Raw genomic sequence first — 17019 nt, 5'->3', positions numbered from 1 at the left:
CAGATTTCTTCTATACATAAGAAAAATGTAGCTAACTGCTTATAAAAGAAGTGAAGATTCCCATATAAAATAATAACAATAACAATAATTATAATTATTTCATTCTAGAGGGTGGCGTCAAGAGTGAGATTGTGCTAATGGCACAGAGAACAGAAAATATTAATATCAGAATATCAAAGAAGACCAAAATCTTTGCTTTTATGCTACTCTTCCAATAGCATCTTAGTGTATTTTAAGGATTGGTTAAGGATATTTTTAATCTTAGTCTTCAATTTTTGTAAGTGGAGCAAAGAAGTGCCTCCCTTAGTTTATTTTTTATTTCCTTTAGCCTAGTGTAAAATATCTTAGCATTGTACCTTTCACAGGTGACCTGTAGCTTTTTTATGAGAGTGAAATGCCTGAAGTGCTTGCATGCAGAGCAGCAGGACCTGATGCCCTTCGTTTCACAATAGCTTAGAAATAGGCTTTAATGGCAATAGTGCTGATGCTTCCACCCAAGGCAGGGCTCAGAAGGGATAGGTACAAGTAAGTACAGAACTGTTTGCTTTCCCTTTCCCCTGCTTTACTGTGGGATACCCACAAACATTTAATTAAAGCCATTGTATGCATGCTTAACTTGGAGATATCTGTGGTTCCTTGAAACCGTTACGCAGGAGCACCAAAGAAAATACAACGGAGTCACTGAAGGAAAATACAAATGAATTAGAAAAGCATAGCAACCAGAGAATACATTTCCCATAATACAACAGTCAAAGGTCATGAGATCACAGATGCTCAGTTGCTCATGCATATCATCTATTCTCTCCACTTGCATGCTTGCTCCAGAGAGGGCAAAGATTTAATGAGGATGGGGCTAGCATTAGCAGTTCTCACCCTTCCTCACACCCTACATCTCAAAGAGCACTGAAAGCCTCTTTGAAGTTGGAATAGACACACATTGAATTTTCCCAATGCACACACACAATCTGGAGTTTTCTCATCAGGTACAAAAATACAAGGTGACTGTTCTCTTCTGGCTGCCCTGGATGAGAACAAAGCTCTCGAATCAAAGACTTGCTGAATTGAGGAGTTGAAAGAAGTTTCTCCATTGCATCTGTCTTTTCAACCTGCAGTAGCAGCCCTTCTTGGTCTCACGGTTTCTATTAGTCAGTTCATTTTTCCCAGCTCCTCAAGAAGAAATCCCGTACAGACAAAACAGCACTCTATTTACAGGAAGCTTGGCAGGGTCAAAAAGTGACTGTAAAACAGATCTCTTGTTAAAACAGATACAGCATTTGCTCTGATGTAGATACAGCTAGGACTCAGCAATCTCTGATTTGCTATCAAGGCCTTGAAGGTGATCTCAGAGTCAGATCTGTTAAACTTGGTGACATTGTGTTGTTATCACTCAGCAGAGCTAACTCAGTTGCTCCAAGTCCCACTTAATCTGTGCAGCTCACTACCCACAGCTTCTGACCTACTTAGTCACTTCCGGTCTTTGATTTTAGTCTTAAGGCCTCTTTTCTGAGTTGGCATGTCACTGACATTTAATCTTAATCAAACTTCCTTGAACTTCCATTACTGTCAAGTACAGCTTCTCTCACCATAATACCCACCCTTCTCAGTGCAAGAAAACTGATTTACAGCCAACAGTCTGCCACTTCTCTTATGCTCCATGTTCATCTTTGCTTTGTTTTTCTTCCCATATGAGTCACTTCTTCCCCCTCTCTGACACATCATGCTACACTTTGTTTCCCTCGATCTGTCAGTGGCTGAGGTGCTGCCCTGCACACCTTTACTGCAGAGATCTGGTGAGAATTATTATAGTGTGTGCCCAGCTACCGTGTGCAGATTCAGAAAAAGCTAAACACAAAGAAATTGAGTTGGCCACAGGCTGTTTCAGAAAGTCAGCTTGTTTAATATGCTTTTGCTTCTGACCAGAAATGATGACCAACTCAGTTCCCCTATGCCTTGCTTAAGAGCTCCTTATGCAAAACACAGTTGTTTAATCTATGCCTCCCCACCTACCATCTCTGCTGTTACTTCAGGGCACTTGTTAACTTTACAGATGCTGGAAGTCCTTACCAGCCTAAGGACTTTCCCAGTTCTCTCTGGTTCTGTATGCTGCAGTAATGTGCCTTTGAAATAGACTCCTTCAGCCAGTTTCCTTCCACGACCAGAATCCAATCTATAGATGTTAATCCAGTACCATGGTGAGTTTTGCCTGCACAGGGGCACTTCTGAACTGATGGGATCTGTTGATTTTTGAGATTCTTTCACCTCAATATAGAAGCTCAAAGATATGGCCGGGTGCTCTTAGTGGCCCAATGCTCTTTGGATGTCAGATACAAAACATTTAGTGGCAATGTCATCTGCCTGTAACACGTAGGAGAGATTTGTTCAATCCCCTCTTGCATGTATGCCCTTTCCTGACCTTTTTCAATATGCCCAGTTCTGCTTTGCTCTCTTCCTCCTATTTCTGCACTCATCAGCACTCATCCACTTTTGGGTCTTGTTGTTATTAACAGGTTATGTGACCCATCACTGAGCGCAGCCTTGTCCTCTTAGGAGGCAGAAAATACCACACATTTTGGAAGGACAAATTAGCTACAGGCCATTCTTACTAAGCCTCTCCTTCAACTTATCTCAAATTGTATTTTTGAATTGCAGTCACTACACACTGTAAGTTGAAAACAACCACTTGAGCCCTTTCCAGCAAGGCTTTGATACTAGGCCTGGAGGAGAGATAAGCAGCACATTGAAGTTGTGGTATCTCTGTAACTGAGGGCAGGGAGTGAATGGAAACATGCCCTCCTTCTGGCACTGCCTGGCTCTGCATGAGGGGAGAGGATCCAGCTCAGCAGCTGGGGTTCACACACATGGTGGGAGCCAGCGGCCTCTCAGCTGATGACAGATTAGACTCAGGGCTGGTTAGTGGGAAGCCTGTGATTAAACTTCAGCAACATCTGTCTCTAGCACTAAAGGAATCACTGCTGTGGGCTGTGATTTTCTCAGCAAACTGTAATTATACCAGGAACCGCATTCCTGCTAATTTTCTCAACAACTTAAGTGCAAAAAAATGTGAGTAAGGATGCAGGAAAGCTGAAACTGTGAAAAGAGCAGGAAAGAGGTACCTGTTTATATTTTTTTCGGCCCATTCCAATTATTTTCTCTCCCTTTCTTAGATTTGTATGAATCACAGATTCTTTTCTCCTGGAAGTCAGTGTCCAGGTTTAACTACCTGAAGTTGACCTGAAGCTGATAGCACACATCGTCTCTGTCCACTTCTGTCCCATGGCAACCTAAACAAGTGTGGTGGCACTTGCAGAAGGTGTCATACCAACTTTTCCTTGGCAGTGCCACCTCTTTCCTCCCATGGGGGCAGCAGTATGGAGTGCTGGTCTCTGATCACAACTGTTCTGAGGACATTCCCAGGAAGGTTTGGCCTGGGCAGAAGTGTGGGATATGGGAGATTGCTCAGGGTGAGTTTAAACCTTACTCCCAAAGGTCCTGTCTAGACTAGGATTTAAGAGTTTGAACTTTGAAAGTGTTAGGTTGTGTAGAATAACTCTCTGTTTTAAAAGATACAGAAAAGGCAGTAAAAGCTTGAACTCCCAGTAACACCTGGTAAATTTTGCCAAAATAACAATGTCAAAAAAGAGCAGGATTTTCTTGCAAGATTTCTCTGCCAGAAAAATCTTTTTGTTTGTGCAGTTGTAACTCCGTGGTTGCTCATTTGCCATTCTTTGCTCAGAATATAAGAAGAAACATTTTTTTTTTTTTTAATGTATGTGTAGGAGAGGAAGAGAAATATCTAAGTGAGAGTTTGCCAACAGAGCTTTACCATCCAATACTTAAGATGTAGACAAGGTCAAAATGATTCAAACTAATCCATGTACTTCTTCACTTTTCTCACAGCATTAAAGTGACTTTTAGTATACTTTGAAGGCAAGACTGTCTTGTGTATGTTAAGCAATTTTATATCAGCATCCTTCTCTTCTAGAAGAAAGCAGAATTGTTTCTTACCAGCATGTCTGCACTTCATCCTGCAGCACATCTGGCAGCACAGCCAGGGATGAGAGTGTGGCAGCAGGAACTTGACCCTTGGGTCTGAAAGCACTGGGAAGGCTGCAATTGGCAAGCAGACCCCTATCTCCAGAGCCAAGCCTCTGCAGGCTGGTGACACATGTGGAGTAGTCTGGAATTGGCACAAATGGCTGTGGACGAGGAGGAGAGAGAAAGGTTAGAAGGAAAGTGGAAAAAATGCCTCTTGCATATTTCACTTTCTTTTCCATCTGCTTGTGTGCTGTTGCTGTGAGCTATTAAACAGCTGCAGTGCTCTCTCCCAGAAGGGACTGTGATTCAATGGAGATGGAGAATGATCCCTACAGCTTAGGGCTTTGGGAGCCCTCTTGAATGGAAGGGGCCAGAGGAGTAATGTTTCTCTGATTGACTCTTCTACTAAATACACTTGGGAATTCAGCACTTGGGGCAGTAGCCAGAGATGCTGTTCAGGCTCCTCAGACCTGAAACTCCTGGCAGGCAGTGGGTACTGCTGGGTACTTCTGACTCATTCTTGTTGAACTAGGTGAGTCCTTCTTGTTTCTTGCCTTCCAAGCAGAACCTCCCAACTCTCCTGAACTGGTTTCAAATTTCAAGAAGGGCAGATTACTCAAGCAAAAGTTGTTTGCAGCCTTTGAGACTGTAGCTTGGGAAGATAAAGGTAGAGCGGGAGGACCAGGAGAAGGTGGGATGGGCCTACAGTGAGTGCCAAGATCTGAGCAAAAGAGCAGGTTTTTTGCATCCATTCAGACACTCAGCAATTTCCTGCGTTTTTCCTGCAATCAGCATGCTCCACCTGCTTTTACTTAACCATTTCCTGTTTACGGCTTCCAAAAACTTTCTGGTGAAATCACTAATCTGCCACAAGATCAGTCTTTATGGTTCCTTTTGAGCAGGCTTCACTCACTTTTTTCTCTGTCTTCAGTACACAGATCTTTCAGACTGAGGCACTGTGTGCTGTGTGTGCATGTCTGCAGGCATGTGTGCTTGCAGCCAGTAGTTATGCCAGAACTTGTGTTTGCTCATTTGTTCTTTCTCTTAACATATGCCCCTTCTTTTCCTTCTAAGTCTTGCTGGTTGTTGCAAATTTGAGCAAAGAAACAAACAGTAGCACTGAGGGCTGGTGCCTCTTTCTGTACAATAGAGGGCTCCAGATATTTAGAGGAAGGACTCTTCCCATTACTTTCAAGATCTAAGTGCTCTCCCACCAATGAGGAATTTGTTCTCTGCATAGCTTGCCCATGCTTTGAATTATTTTCTAGATTTGAAAACAGTGAGGCAATTTCTTCTAGTCTACTGTTCAGTTTCTCAGATGTGAAAGGTAAGGTGTGAGGAGAAGGAAGGGTGAACCCAAGAAAAAAAATCTCTTTTTTACAATGTAGACGGCTCCCACAAGTGCCCATCACACATTTAGTCATGTCTTGCAGAAATCAATAGAAATGCCTGCATGCTTCAAGTCTACTCTCCTTAGCTATATTGCAGATAACACTACAGCCACCACTAAAATAAAATTTATTTTTCACTGCTTTTCCTGTTTGTTTGCTCTTTTTATTTCTCTTCTGAAGCAGTGAAAATAGATTCTTAAGTTTCCTCTCTGATTCTCATGCTCTTGCACAGTGCTGCAATGTTTGGGTTGCGGTGAGCACTGCAGGGGAATGTTCTCTTCTTAAAATAAATCATGGAAACATTTCTGTTGGAATCAGGGCTTGTAGAAGTTTACTTTTTTTAAAAAAAGAAGAATGTCAGGCCAGCTTTGGCCTGGCACTATATCCCTTTAGAGGGAACAGACTTCTGATGCATGTCAGTGTATATGTACTGAAGTGTGTGTGTGTATATATATACACACAATCATACATATACGTACACACACACACCAGTACACGTGCCAGCTACACTGGTATAACTGACCACTGAAATCATCCTGTAAGAACACTGGACATGTTGGGCCTGTCAGACAGATCTGCAAATTCCTTAACTATCTCTGCTGCAAGTTAGTGTAAGTCAGAATGCTTTCTCTGTCCCCTTAGGTGTAGAAGGAGTTGATCTGTCCTGTGCACTGGCACTGCTGCTGAGCTGTTTCACACTTTGGAAATTAAGTTGATGTGCTCAGACTCTCACATGTTTCTGGATATTTTATCAGGAACACTAAACCCCCACTCCCTGCTTTAGCTGTAATATAAACATGCAGCTGTATCACTTCTGTATGGGTTATAAGGGATGGTCTGGGCATCGCTGATGTCCAGGCAGCTGTCTGCTGTAGGCATAGCACAACCCCACTTAGATCAGAGTTTGCTGAAGTATCCTTCAAGCTCTTTGTGAGCAGCTTTTGAACTTCCATTAGGGAAAGGAAGCAGTTGTTTTCTGCACAGAAGTTTCTTTCAGATTGGCCCAAGTATGTAAAATGGTTACTTTGGTACCCATCCAGCACAATTCATTCAATATTTTGTGTCAGGGTGCTTGTCATCAGTGGCATTTGCCCAGGGTGAGTCACACCTACCCAAGCAATGATCTGAGAGAGCCCTCAAATATTTTACAGGGTACAGCCCTGGTAAATTCATGATCATATTGGACCACACAGCACTTTATAGAGCAGCTCCTTCTAACCAGATTTCAGCCCAAGAGGCAACTACTTCCAAAAGAGATTCTCTGGTTCAGTATCCATCTTTATTTTCCAGATGTTTCTTTCACCACACTGCTTTCTGGTTACATTGTAAATTTGAGTACACTCAAGAAATTTTTGCTTTCTTCCTCCACCCCAAAATTGAAGAAAAGCTGAACTATATGAAAATGAAGTGAGAACTGAGACCCTGAAGGAAAATGGCACAAGGTGTAGAGAACCGTGCAAGACTCTTTCCAGGAAATGGGCAGAAGGTTCATCACATGAGTCACTGTAACCTTAGATGACTAAATTCTTGAAGAATAAACTGTCAGGAATATGATACTGCTCGGGACAGTTCCAGAGGGAGACGAAACCTTCTTAAATAGCTGTTGTTTGGTTTTTTGTTCGTGATTCATTCCTGAGGAAATTGCTGAGTCTCTGGCCAGGAACGGGGTGGAGGAAGCGCAGGCAGTGCCAGCCCTCCATGGTGGAGGCAGCAGGCAAGGCATGCTGGGCTGCACCTCCTGCTGCTCCTGGCACCAGCTCTCCTGCCCAAGGAGCTGAGAATGGATCAGGAGCACTCCATGGCTGTCCTGCCCAAGTGAATAGAGTAAAACAGGATCACTAGTGCTCATCTGCCAACTGAATCAATTCACAGCATGTTTTTGTCTACCAGCAGGTATGAGACCAAGAGGAAATGAAGATATTAAAACTCTAATTCCAGCTCCTTTTAAAAAGTTTTCTTGCTCTTCCCGCTCCAAGCAGTTAACCAAGTTCTATCAATAAAACTGGCCCAAAGCTCTGAATTTGGATTTCAGAGATGGCCTTAAGATTTTAAGCCAGTAACAACAGAAGAAGTCAGATGCCCTCCAGACCTACCTCCAGAGGAGCTGAACTAGCATTAACAGCACTAGGGAATGTTTGCAGAAGTATCTTGAGTGTGGAGAGACCCCAATTTCCAGCACACTGCTGTCAGTTCCCATCATGATGAGTTTCACCCAAGCATTTAACATTTCAGCATTAGTTCCGTGTCTCATAATGCCATTTATGTGATGATTGCTCATTTGGTTCCATTAAAATAATGGTATTTCTTCTGCAAACCACTGCCTGTAAAAATCAAGCCACTCAGTTTCTCTTTAGATTGTAATAAAGGAAATAAATAGTAGGATGCACACTAATTCCCAGAGAATGGGGGGCTTTCTTTCCCCTCTTCAACATACAAAGTTCAGACATCAGAATTAGGAATGTGAAAGATCTGTTAAGGGTTAATGAATCCATCTCCTGCAAAAACACAGCGTAGTTACTCCTCAGAAGATGTTCCTCAGATACTATATTGATAAAGGAGTCTGCAGCTCTCCATAGTCAGAGTCATTTCTCTCTTAAAATTGAAGAAATGGAAGGTGCAGTTCTCTCAAGTCATCACAGTGCCACTGTGCTTTGAGACAGTGTAGAATGATTCCTTGTATTGTATATACCAGCGCTTTGAGGAATTCAGTTTCACATGTCTCAAACAATGGGGGTTTCATCTCTTCCTGTGAGAGCCTGCTCTGCAGCCTAACTCATTTCACCATCTGGAGTGTTTTCCTGAGTGTCTGCTCACTTTAAACTTTCTTTTAATTGTGTACCCACTATTTCTTCTTAAAGGTAATTTGCCAAAAGTTTCTGTTGTGTGAAATTCACATTCTGTTGTGCTTTTTTTTTTTTGAGGATTGAGAAAACCCTGAAAGATTGATGACTTCTTCTCTTTGCTTTTTCTTCCTCAGAAATAATAAGTAATTAATAATATATTACTGCTTTTTTAGCCATTCATCTCAGCGATTTACAAGGAAGATCAACATTGTTGTACTCTTTTTACAGATGGAAAAAATTGAAGCACAGGGCAGGAAACAACTTGTCTGAGATCATTCAATGAGCCCATAGCAAGACTTGGATTTTTAAGCAGGTCTCCACAGTACTGCCCTACTTTTTTCTTACTTTTTTATTTTTTTGGCGCAATCTAGTTCCCTTTGGCTTTGTTGGAGTACCTAGGAAGGACAAACTTTCCATGAACTTTATTCAGAATTGCAATATTGTAACTGAAAGGTCAGCTTGTTGAATATTTAACAGTTACTATCTTTCCAGTGTGTTGGTCAAGCATCCTAATTAAGCAGTGATAAATAAAACCAACAAAGCATTTTAACAGACCAATTCAGTCCCTAGGGCCCAGAGTTGAATTTCCTTCAGCTAGCCTGTGTTTTCCCAGTTGCAGATTGTCCAGATTGAACACTGTATATATGAAGCACACTCTTATCAGCACACTGCAGGGAGATTTCCTTCCTCCACAGTGCCACCAGGCTTACTTCACCTGTCCTATTTCCCTTAGCTTAGTGGTTTTCAGTAAGTGTGTTTCTCAGAATCTCAATAGTTGCTGAATTATAAATCTTCCAGTTTGGAATCATAACACCACAATGTGTACAGCATGATAGACATTGTGGAGAGTGATACCCAGCAGAGCCCTGAGCAGGCTTACCTGGGTGTCAGAACTCTCTGTGGGTTGCTAAGACATAGAGGGTTTCTCTTACTTGCCTTGAAATTTCTACCTGTCCAGCCTGTAATTTCAGTGAATATCTTTGGTGGGCCTGGAGACACCTGAGTAGATGGTGTAAGGTGAGTGTTGTTCCTCACCTCCACATGGGGAGGTGAGGGCAGCCAGTTCTGTGTGCTTGCAGCCTGGTGTGCAGGGGCCTTGTAAGTGCCCCGCAGTCTGCAGAGTGAGCTGACAGCACTCACCACATATAAGGTGCCTCACTCTGTGTGGATTGAGGATTGAGAAATCTGGGCTCTGGCTAGGCCTGAGTTAGAGCTGAGGGATAGCACAGATCCTCCTGGCTGCTGACCATTGTCAAAGTATGCCAGCAAATGAAGTCTGTAGCATTATTCCCCTACTGCTCCTTCAGGCCTCCTTCATTCCAGATGTGACTGCAGCAGCAGCTGAGGATTTACTGAAAGCCATAGGACTGCTGTAGGTCACTGAGCACATGACATTTGCTTTCAAATTGAGTTTGAGAAACTACCAAGCAGTGTCAAGCCTATGTCTCCTGGCTATGTGAATAGAGGAAGCTAAGAAGCAACAATGATTACATAAAGCAGGGAAATCCCCCCAGACTTCCCCCAGACTACCTCAAACTGAAGCTGATTTGCATATGTTCAGTACAAATAACTTTGCAATGGCTTCTAGCCCCATGAAAGAGTTACATGTCCTTGCTTATAATGATATAATCAGGCCACTTCTCCAAGTTGAATCACTTGGAGAAGATAACAAAAGATCAAATCAGAGCCTGTGTAGAAATCTAAGCAGTTTTATGTAGCACATAGGCCTGCTTCAGGTGCAGATACAACTGAGTATTGCTATTCCAAACAAAATCAATGGGAACTGTTCAGCACCTGTTAGTAACCAGCAGTTATTCCAGAAAAAAAAAAACTGTGTTATGTTTTATAATTTGTGATTATGGATGGGTGGTATCATACATACCTTCCTATACAAACTCTGTTTGGTAGAAAATAGACCTTACTGAAAACTAGAAAAAAGCTATGGTACTCTTGTAGTTAAAAACTATGGTCATCCACTTTACAAAACCTGAGACTCATTTGGCCTGGAATTCCTGAGTGATACTGTTCAAATGCAGTGGTGTTAAACAGACTTCCAAGATTCCTGTGATTTGTTTTAAACATCATGGTTTAACAGAAACAAACAAGTAAGCAAAAAGATACAGCATATTGAAAATGCACATTTACTGGGCTATCTAAAGCTCAGAAATGTAGTTGGCTAATATGACACCACAAAACTATTTTTTGTTATCTTCTATGCACTAAGAATGACAATGTTCATAAGCCTAGTATATCATGACTATGGAATGCCTGGATTGTCCTTGAAGACAGGTGGTATTTTCTGTTCCCTTGCTTAGAGAGTAGGGCTTGGGGATTTGTTTGTTTGTTTGTTTGAATAGGATGAGAATATAGACTTCTCACAGGCTCACTATGATCTGTTTCTTTGGAAAGAATAGTTTTCTTATTCTTTCCTATCTTTTTATTGAAATCGGTTCTCAGATACATTTCCTGTCAGCCGTCTCCCAAAGCTAGATGGAGTATAGAAAACTTCACTTATTCTCTCCCAGTAAATTCACAGAAGGACTCCCTATACATTTTTGGGGTTGTCAAGCCAGCTTTATATTAACATTAAGTACAGTTGGGTAGGGCTTTAGGTATCTTGTAGTAAATACCAAAGCTGTTTTAAACAGTCTTAGAGGTGCTTTTGTCAGTGTAGCATATTTCCCTTGAGGAATATGGGAAATGAGTTATCATCATTGTCAGTATGGTTATACCAGGACAGCTATAGGAGCAGCTCTTTTCTAGTGTAGTTGCTTTTTGGTATAGTTAAAAATAGGGCTAAAGAGCAAGAGGAAAACTGAGACACAGCTTACTTTGACAAACTGTGTAATAAGCCTTGTGTTTTTTCTACAATATCACCTCTGTTAATCATGGCTTCTTACTGTGAAATCTCCTGCCTTTTGCTTTCCTCCTTTCAGGTTTATTGACTTTCTTCAAGCTTTGGTACAGCACAGTAGGAATCATCCCAGGTAGGAGCTGGCTGTTCTGCAGGGTCCTTCAGGCACCTGAGGGCTCTCTGTGCTATGATGGAGTTTGTCTCAGTGGGTCAGCTGCAGAGACTGGAAGAGAAATACACATTTGAATAGGCCTGAGATGCCCTACAACACAGTTAATAGCAGCAAACCTGAGGACATGACATGATCTGACTGATGCTTGGTAGCTTGGATATTTTGGTCCTGCTAACTGTGTGTGTTTCTTCAGTTTATGTTCGTCACCTTGCAGGTTGCTCAGGAAGGCTTTCATTTTGGTTTTAAATATTTCCTCTCACAAACAACAGCCTGTTTTCTACATAAAGTGTCTAATCACAGTCATATAATATCCTTTCTTTACAAAGAGACTGGTTCATCCCAAAGCACTTTACAGTCTGTCAATGACAGAGGTCTAAGACTAGAAGAGGAGCAGATTATATACTGGTTGGGAGCAGGCTCTGATCTCAGCCTAGGTATTAATAAAGCATGTAAAGTGGAGCCATAATATTCTCTCTGAATCCAAGGCAATTTGCTGTTAGTTAGAAAACATATTGCTATTAGATGTGCTCTCTTTAACTCTAGAAAATGTGTTTGAACTGTCAAACATGAGCTGTAGTAGAGAATGTCCATCTTCTTGCACATACCATTCTCTGTTCATAGGTACTGGCTATGAAAAATCAGTTTTATTGGAAAATTAGGGTGTTGCAAGTACCCTAGCAAGTACAGTATTCTCAGCAAGTACATGCTGGCCTTTGGAGAGCTCTGGCAAAGAATGGTAAAGGGGCCTTGACCAGTCTAAAGTTTGGCTCTACAGCACATCAGAAAGTTTGCCAGCCAGAATGAGAAGGAGAGTGATCTAGTTACACTGGTAACTAGAGGACAACCAGACAGGCAGAAAAAAGAGGATCATTACATGCACGTCAATCCATTTTCAACAGATCTGTACCATTAGTTCATAGTGAACTTATTACCTTGATTTCTTTTGTGTATTAAATGGGTTTCCAAGTGGTTGTTTGCTGGAGGAAATGGCAACTTTGCAATCTCATTCAGAAATATTGTGATTGAGGTGTCTTGTCTTTATTGTGTGTTTCAGATCGAAAGGATCAAACTAATTTAGTTTGGGAAGGAACCAATCCTGCCCTGCAGCCCATACGAGTGAGGAACACTGCCTTGAAAGATACTTTACATGATGCTGCTTTACCCAGCACTACTGGTGAGACTTCAAGAAATACATCAAATCTATAGAAAGGACAAATGAAACCTCCCCAAAGACTTGAAGGAATGATGACATTGGTTTTCAAAAATCTGGTGAAGCAGAGATTGAACATTCTTCTTCTTTCATCTCTTCAAAGACTGACTTTAAAAGCAAGTGCTGTTCTTTCTATATGTGGGGCCATACTTAACTCTGAACTTAAGAAAAACCTGTCTTTTGTTTAGGTTAATTTAAGTGACCTAATAATAAAAGCCTCTGAACAACATACATGGTACTGAAGAAGTGTAGGCCACATGTGCGTTCCTAATTCACCTCACCATCTCATCAGTTGGGAGGAACCAATGGCCAAGCACAGGAGTGTCCACAGCCCAAAACACTGTGAAATGTTCACTTCCTTTTTTTAAGAGAATGATAAGCCCACTCAGTGGCTTGATTACAAAGCAATAGTACAGTAAGTACTTACTCCAGTAACTCACTTGGAAATGATGTAAGAGTTACAAATAGCTGGGCTCACTGTTCAGAATGTTAGGAGAACAGGTAGCAATCTAAACAGTGGGAATATCAATGTGTATTACAGCTGCTCAGCTTTCTCTGTCTTCAAAGCACTTTTGAAGTATTCACAACATGACTGCAAACCACAGAACTGTTTACTCACCTTACAGACTTAGAGAATGTATGACTTGCTCAAGGCCACTAAAAGCATCACTGGCTGTGCTGTGATCAGGATGTGTTCCTGGCTCTCAAGCCTACACGAAAGCCATGGGTTCAGTTAGTGCCAGCTGCTGCTGAAGGCACCATTGGCCTGAGAGGCTGCTTCTGTCCTCTGCCATCACAGGGAAAGCCTCCCTGAGCACCCTCTTGAGAATTGTACAGAAATATGAGAGGTCTGAAGTAGTGCTGAAGTAGCTGAAGTAACCCAGCAAGGAAATGAGCTGCAATGAGGCCACCTGGGGCAGCCAGGCAGGCAGGTTGCCATCTGCTGTTTGCTGGGCAGTCTGGGGGTGATGAGAGAGTTCCTGGGAGCATGTGGCCCCTACTAAAAAGTACTGCACACTGTTAAGGCTGGTAGTGCCAGAGATGTGGAAGCTGATGTTGCATTACTCCCAGCCACCAGACAGGATGACATGGAGAGGCCATCTCTGCAGCTCTCTGCTTGCACGCTTGCTCACGCAGCTTTGGGCTCTCCTGTAACAAGGACGTTTCCATCACAACAAGGAAGCTACTGCATTTCAATAAGCTACTTCTAAAAGTAATACATTTCACCCTGGGGAAGAGCAATTTTGCAGCTTCAGTGTTACCAGTTTTGTGCTTTGGGGAGACCTTTGTAACATGCAATTTTAATTTATTTTAGCTAAGATTTAGATGTTCTTCTTGACAGTGCTGCACTACCAGCCACACAAACCCTGCTGAACTTGCTTGTAGCCATTTTATCTGAGTATCTTGTAAATATTTGGTAGAGCACTCAGACAGAGAAGTGTTTTTTGCTTACAGTCACATGCCTGGTTCCAGGACCTTTAAGAAGTACAATAGACTGAAGGCAGGGAAAATTCCACTGAGATGCATTCAAGTCTCCAGGGAGCAACTGCACTTTGTTTAGACTAAAATTTCTCATTGCTGTCTCTCCCTATTTAAAAAAAAAACATGGAATGACTGAGAGGGGAAGCTAGAGGGTTTCATTATTATAAACACCAGAATGCAAGGAGTTTTCACTCATTTTGGTCATATTGCAGAGCCATTTGCAGTTGGAGAGGGAGATAAGCTTTTCAATGTTCTCTGCACTACCTGGGACATTTCCATCAAGTTTTAAAATGTTTTACAAACATCAGTGAATTAAAGCTTAATCCCCTTCTTCTTATCCCCATGAAACAAGTACAGTTTAAAGAGAGGGCTAATGAGACTTAAATAGTTGTGCTTTGCTGAGGTCACAGGGGCAGCATGGTAACAGAACTTGGGTCTTTGAGTCCCAGCTTTCTGTCTTACACCAAAAACAACACACATTCCTACACCACAAACAACACACATTCCCTCCCTTTCCAAGACTTGCTCTACTTCCCTTCCTAGGATATGGTGAAAACATGCTGGCATCACACCTTGAGACAACCTTGGGTTTTCCCCCTAGCTCACGATTGCTGTCCCATGGAATTAAGATGTTGAAAAGATCAAAGAGGGATGTGAGGTGGGGAAAAAAATCAAGTCACTGCTCTATCTGCCTTAGGCATGTTCTGCCTCCATTGCTGCCAGTGGAGTTGGTGTTCTGTTGAAAGCAATCTCAAACATGTTTGTATGTATTTCTATATAATATTCAGGCAGAACTGTGGTAAAAATGCCATCATCAACAAGAGAGCTCATCTGTGTGATCTTCTTGTCTTGGCTGACAAGAAGATCAGACAGATGAGCCAATAAGTCACTCCTGTATTGAATAGATGTAATTTCATTATCCTTCTGTATGTGACCTGCATTTCTTACTGCTTCTTATTATTTGCATCCTGTAACTACCGCTGCAGCCATGTCTTTCACCTCTTCAGAAGAGAGGGATAATCCGTGAGCCAGTTCTTCTCCAGTGGTACGAGTGAGATTTTTACCAGAGGGATTAATGGTTAGTTGAAGAGAGCTGTTCCCAACAGGGCCAAGCAAAAAGCACTGTGTATGAGATGAAGTGGAGGACAAGGAAACAAATCTATAGATTTAAAGCTCTTAAATTATTTTCCCCTTAGCTTCCTTCATTCACACTGTGAGAAACCAGACATGCAAAGCTGGACGTATATTGACAGTGACCAGTGTAAGGGGGACCGAGAGCTTCTTGCACTGTGCAAACAAATCTGAAGTCAGTTAGCTACCAAAACCAGATCAGTATGTACCAGCTATTCTAGCCCTTGTAGATGAGGGACATTGGGAGGAAAATCAGTCCTCCTGTCTCTCCTGTGACCTTATGATGCATCCCAGCACTAGAACCTTTGGCCTCTTAACGCTGTTACCTTTTGTGACAAGGCTCCAGCACTGGCCCATGGGTAGGCTGCTTCTCTAGCACTCTTTCCTGCAGAGGATCTGGACTCAGTGCAAATGCTGTGCACAGTGCTCATTTCATTCCCTGCTGAAAGGCAGCCAGGCCTGAGGTGGAACATGGCAAGCGCTTCGCCGCACCTGGCAACTCCACACAGCTGCTGAAAACAAGCGAGGAAGAAAGCAGTGTACAAATGCAGGGGAATTTTCACATAGGCAGGATGTAATTAGCAGAGCTGGAATTTGGCCAGGACACTGGGGTTAAAACACTGGCTTGCAGGTAACACACTGGGATCTTTCATAATTCAAATGCTCAGGATCTCCCATTTCCATTTTACCTGGAAGATGTCAGAGGACTGTTCCCTATTTAATGGTCATGGGCAGCTCTTGAACATCTGACACAAAGGAAGAAGTGTCTAAATGGTGCTGCACCTGCAGAGCTTCTCTGCCAGCAACTGCCCACCATGAACAACCGCTGAAAAGATCACATCCTGATAGGACCATGGCTGCACCACTGTAAAACACACCTCCATGCCTTGGGGTTCACTTCACCCCTAAATCTCATTATTCAGTTTCAGATCAAATTCCTTCCAAACAGAAAGAAAAAATTATAAAATTAGGGGAGCACCTTACACGCAAAACATAAGAAAGAGACTATTACCAAGATGCTGCTTCAAGCTTATTCTCTGCCATTTGAAATAATACCAGATAGCTATTGGACAACAGAGAATTTAGATGAAGCACTTCTCCCCAGTGTCGATGAGTGAACTTTTCCAGCTGGCCTTGCTGGTAATACACAGAGCATAAGGAGCTTTTGCCACCTTCTTCCTTCCAGCAGGGAAATCGTGTTCAAAGCAGCAAAACATTTTTTTCCACTTCATGATCTCACTTTTGGTAAAAGCAATTTTTCTGTTTACTACAAGGATGTTGAATGTCCTCAAAAGATCAGGAAAGTCACTCGTGAACCTCACATGTGTAAAGTCTGCATGATGTTTCTAGCGTGATGTGGCCAACATATATATGTCTGAAATATAAATAATTGCAAATCTCTAGCCCCTTGTCAGTCAGGCCTGCAGACATGTCCAGTCAAAGAGCTGACTTCCCCTGTGTTGATGCAGTGTGGGCAAGCAAAACAAGAAGTGTTCCTGCCATCTGAAAAAGCCTAATCTCTGCATCAGTAAGGCATAAAAAGGGACCCCTCCTCTGCCTCTGGTTTATTTGGAGGGGGGGATGTTTTTTATGCCCAGACTGCCATGGAAGCCCCCTCTTTTTCAAGTGTTGTTTAATACAACCACCAACCAAACTTGACGAGAGTACCTCAGTCAGTGGGACAACAAACCTACAGACAGCCTCTCATGGCAAAATGCACTGAGGAGAGTAAAGAATGGGCAGCTGCAGGCAACAGGAAATCCAGCACTAATAAATAAAACGTCTTATAGCCAGAAAGAGGAAATAAACAGCAGCAGCACAAACTGAGAGGACAGAAGAGAGCATAACTGTGGCATGGGAATTACTGAGTTACAGTGAGCTTATTTTTACAGAACGTTGTC

General features: G+C 42.3%; 1 protein-coding gene across 2 annotated transcripts in view; it reads left to right on the top strand.

Moving 5' to 3' along the window:
- RAD51B (RAD51 paralog B) overlaps positions 1 to 12751 on the top strand; it is a 398879-nt gene extending 386128 nt beyond the window's left edge. The window contains exon 11 of one of the 2 annotated variants that reach the window (XM_036383247.2): positions 12350 to 12751. In XM_036383247.2, coding sequence (XP_036239140.1) covers positions 12350 to 12501 — 152 coding nt within the window. In that variant the 3' untranslated portion in view covers positions 12502 to 12751. The remainder of the gene's footprint in view (positions 1 to 12349) is intronic. The other variant, XM_036383248.2, reaches the window with a different exon arrangement.
- The last annotated feature ends 4268 nt before the right edge of the window (positions 12752 to 17019 follow it).

The sequence above is a fragment of the Molothrus ater genome, chromosome 6, assembly GCF_012460135.2.
Source record: "Molothrus ater isolate BHLD 08-10-18 breed brown headed cowbird chromosome 6, BPBGC_Mater_1.1, whole genome shotgun sequence".
Classification (NCBI taxonomy): domain Eukaryota; kingdom Metazoa; phylum Chordata; class Aves; order Passeriformes; family Icteridae; genus Molothrus; species Molothrus ater.
The sequence above is the reverse complement of the archived record's forward strand: the minus strand, read 5'-3'. Positions and strand labels throughout refer to the sequence as shown.